This window comes from Solanum stenotomum, chromosome 4, assembly GCF_019186545.1.
Source record: "Solanum stenotomum isolate F172 chromosome 4, ASM1918654v1, whole genome shotgun sequence".
Lineage (NCBI taxonomy): Eukaryota > Viridiplantae > Streptophyta > Magnoliopsida > Solanales > Solanaceae > Solanum > Solanum stenotomum.
Window position 1 is genome coordinate 16,494,938 of NC_064285.1, and position 2,139 is coordinate 16,497,076.

General features: G+C 38.8%; 1 protein-coding gene across 1 annotated transcript; it reads left to right on the forward strand.

Annotated features, from left to right (window-relative positions):
• Positions 1-389: 389 nt before the first annotated feature.
• LOC125862912 (uncharacterized) lies at positions 390-1,937 on the forward strand. Its single transcript, XM_049543031.1, has 2 exons — positions 390-1,487; positions 1,841-1,937. Exons 1-2 carry the CDS (start codon positions 413-415, stop codon positions 1,873-1,875), a joined length of 1,110 nt encoding a protein of 369 aa, XP_049398988.1. The 5' UTR covers positions 390-412; the 3' UTR covers positions 1,876-1,937.
• Positions 1,938-2,139: the final 202 nt, after the last annotated feature.

Sequence of the window (2,139 nt, forward strand, 5' to 3'; positions counted from 1 at the left end):
AATAGGAGCAGGTCCACACAATTGTAAAGACAGTTTTTTCAATACAGAGAAGATATTTTCTCTCTTCTTCCATTTCATCGTTTCTTTTCTTCTCCCTCAAGTCTTCAATGGCAACTCATTTTTGTTCATCAATGGAGGTCTAAGCTTTAGTTTTTGACATGGTATCAGAGCAAGGTTCCTCCATTTGATTGTTCCTCTAAGCATTCAAATTTTTTTTCTTCTCTGAATTTACTTCCGAAATTCCCCAAATTTTACAGTTTTTTTTTCTCTCTGCATTTTTCTACTTGCATTTCACATCGTTTTCTATTGAACTTCATCTCAATTCTCTATTTCGATCTGTTGCTAATCGATTCATATCAATAATACTATGGCACAAGAGAAGGAAAGTATCGATTCGACTAACCCACTGTATATGCATCCCTCTGAGAGTGTTGGTTCTGGAATCACTCCTGGTACTTTCGATGGAAGTGGATATAGATCATGGCGGCGTGGTATGTTGCGAGCTTTGTCAGTGAAGAACAAGATGGGTTTTGTTAACGGCAAATGCAAAAAGCCAGCACAAGATGATCCTCTTCTTAATCAATGGGAGCGATGTGACGACATGGTCACTTCCTGGATACTACACTCTCTCTCAAGAGACATTGCTGATAGCTTGCAATATGTCAATAATGCTGCTGAACTCTGGCAGGAATTGGAGGACAGGTATGATCAAACAAATGGGGCTAAATTGTATCAAATTCAAAAGGAGGTTAGTGACCTAAGTCAAGGATCCATGGATATAACTACTTACTATACTAAAATGAAGCGTTTGTGGGAAGAACTAGGCACTTTAGATAACAACAATCAATGCAATTGTGTATGCATTTGTGGTGCCAAAATTGCTATGTACAAAGCTGAACAGGACAGGAGACTTATTCAATTTTTGATGGGGCTAAATGAGGTATACACAGTAGTGCGGGGAAGCATACTGATGATGAATCCTCTCCCCACTATTGCCCAAGGTTTTTCAATTTTAATTCAGGAAGAGAAGCAACGAGAAGTTAAACCACACAACTACTTAGCTACAGACAGTACAGCTCTAAGTGCATATGGAAACAATCAGTTCAGGACAAATTACAGTCAAAACACTGCAGGTAACAAGTCCAACCAACAGTTTCATAGAGGGAGTTCTTCAGGCATTCGAATGTTTTGTGATTACTGCAAGAGGCCTGGACATATTAAAGATAAATGCTACAGACTCCATGGTTTTCCACCAAATTTTAAGTTTACAAAAGGACGGAATACAGCATCTGCTGCAGCTGTACTTGGAGAATCGAATGAAGCATTGGACAGTCATCTTGATGAACCTGGTACCTTGAGAACTGATGGCAATTTAACCTTGACTAAGGAACAACAAACTCAGTTGTTGCATTTGCTTGGAAGTTTCCAAAGTGGTTCACTATGTACTGGCTCAGACAACATCACCAGTGGAGCTGCAAACTTTGCAGGTATTCTTGCTTGCTCTACTCATAGTGAAGTCATGGCTAATCTTTCAGATAAATGTTCTCATTTACCAACTGACTTTTGGATATTAGACTCCGGAGCATCTAACCATATGTCATATAACAGAAAAATGTTTACCAACATTAAGACCTTATCTTATCCTTTCTTAGTTTCTTTACCAAATGGATATAGAGTAAAAGTAACAGAGATAGGAGATGTTGTTCTCAGTCCAACTTTAACGTTGTATAAAGTGTTGTTTGCTCCCAGTTTCAAATTCAATCTCATCTCTATACATTCCCTTACTGTGCACCTACTCAAATCTGATGTTAATTTCTCTGCCTCTTCATGTGTCTTGCAGGCCCCTTCACTGAAGAGGCCTCTGGAAATTGGTAAAGCAAGGAATGGATTGTACTTCCTTTGCGCAAAATGCCAATCTTCTGAATCTCATTGTTCATCACCCCCATCTTTTACCTCTCTTACTGCTACTTCTTCGCCTTCTATAAATAGTTGCAATCCTAATGCACTGTGTGATTTTTCTGTTTCACAGGCTCATTCCCCATCCCCTATTCCTTCTGTAAATACTTGCTCTTCACATAATAAAGAGGCCTGTTCATCTCATGATTCTTCACTTATTAATTGTTCATCTTCGAGTAAGAG

What these genes read in the sequence shown, in the direction of transcription:
- LOC125862912 (XM_049543031.1), top strand. Translation starts at nt 413, where the DNA reads ATGCATCCCTCTGAGAGTGTTGGTTCTGGAATCACTCCTGGTACTTTC. An exon ending in TGGAGCTGCAAACTTTGCAG is followed by an intron (nt 1,488 to 1,840) that starts GTATTCTTGCTT and finishes TGTGTCTTGCAG; the next exon opens with GCCCCTTCACTGAAGAGGCC.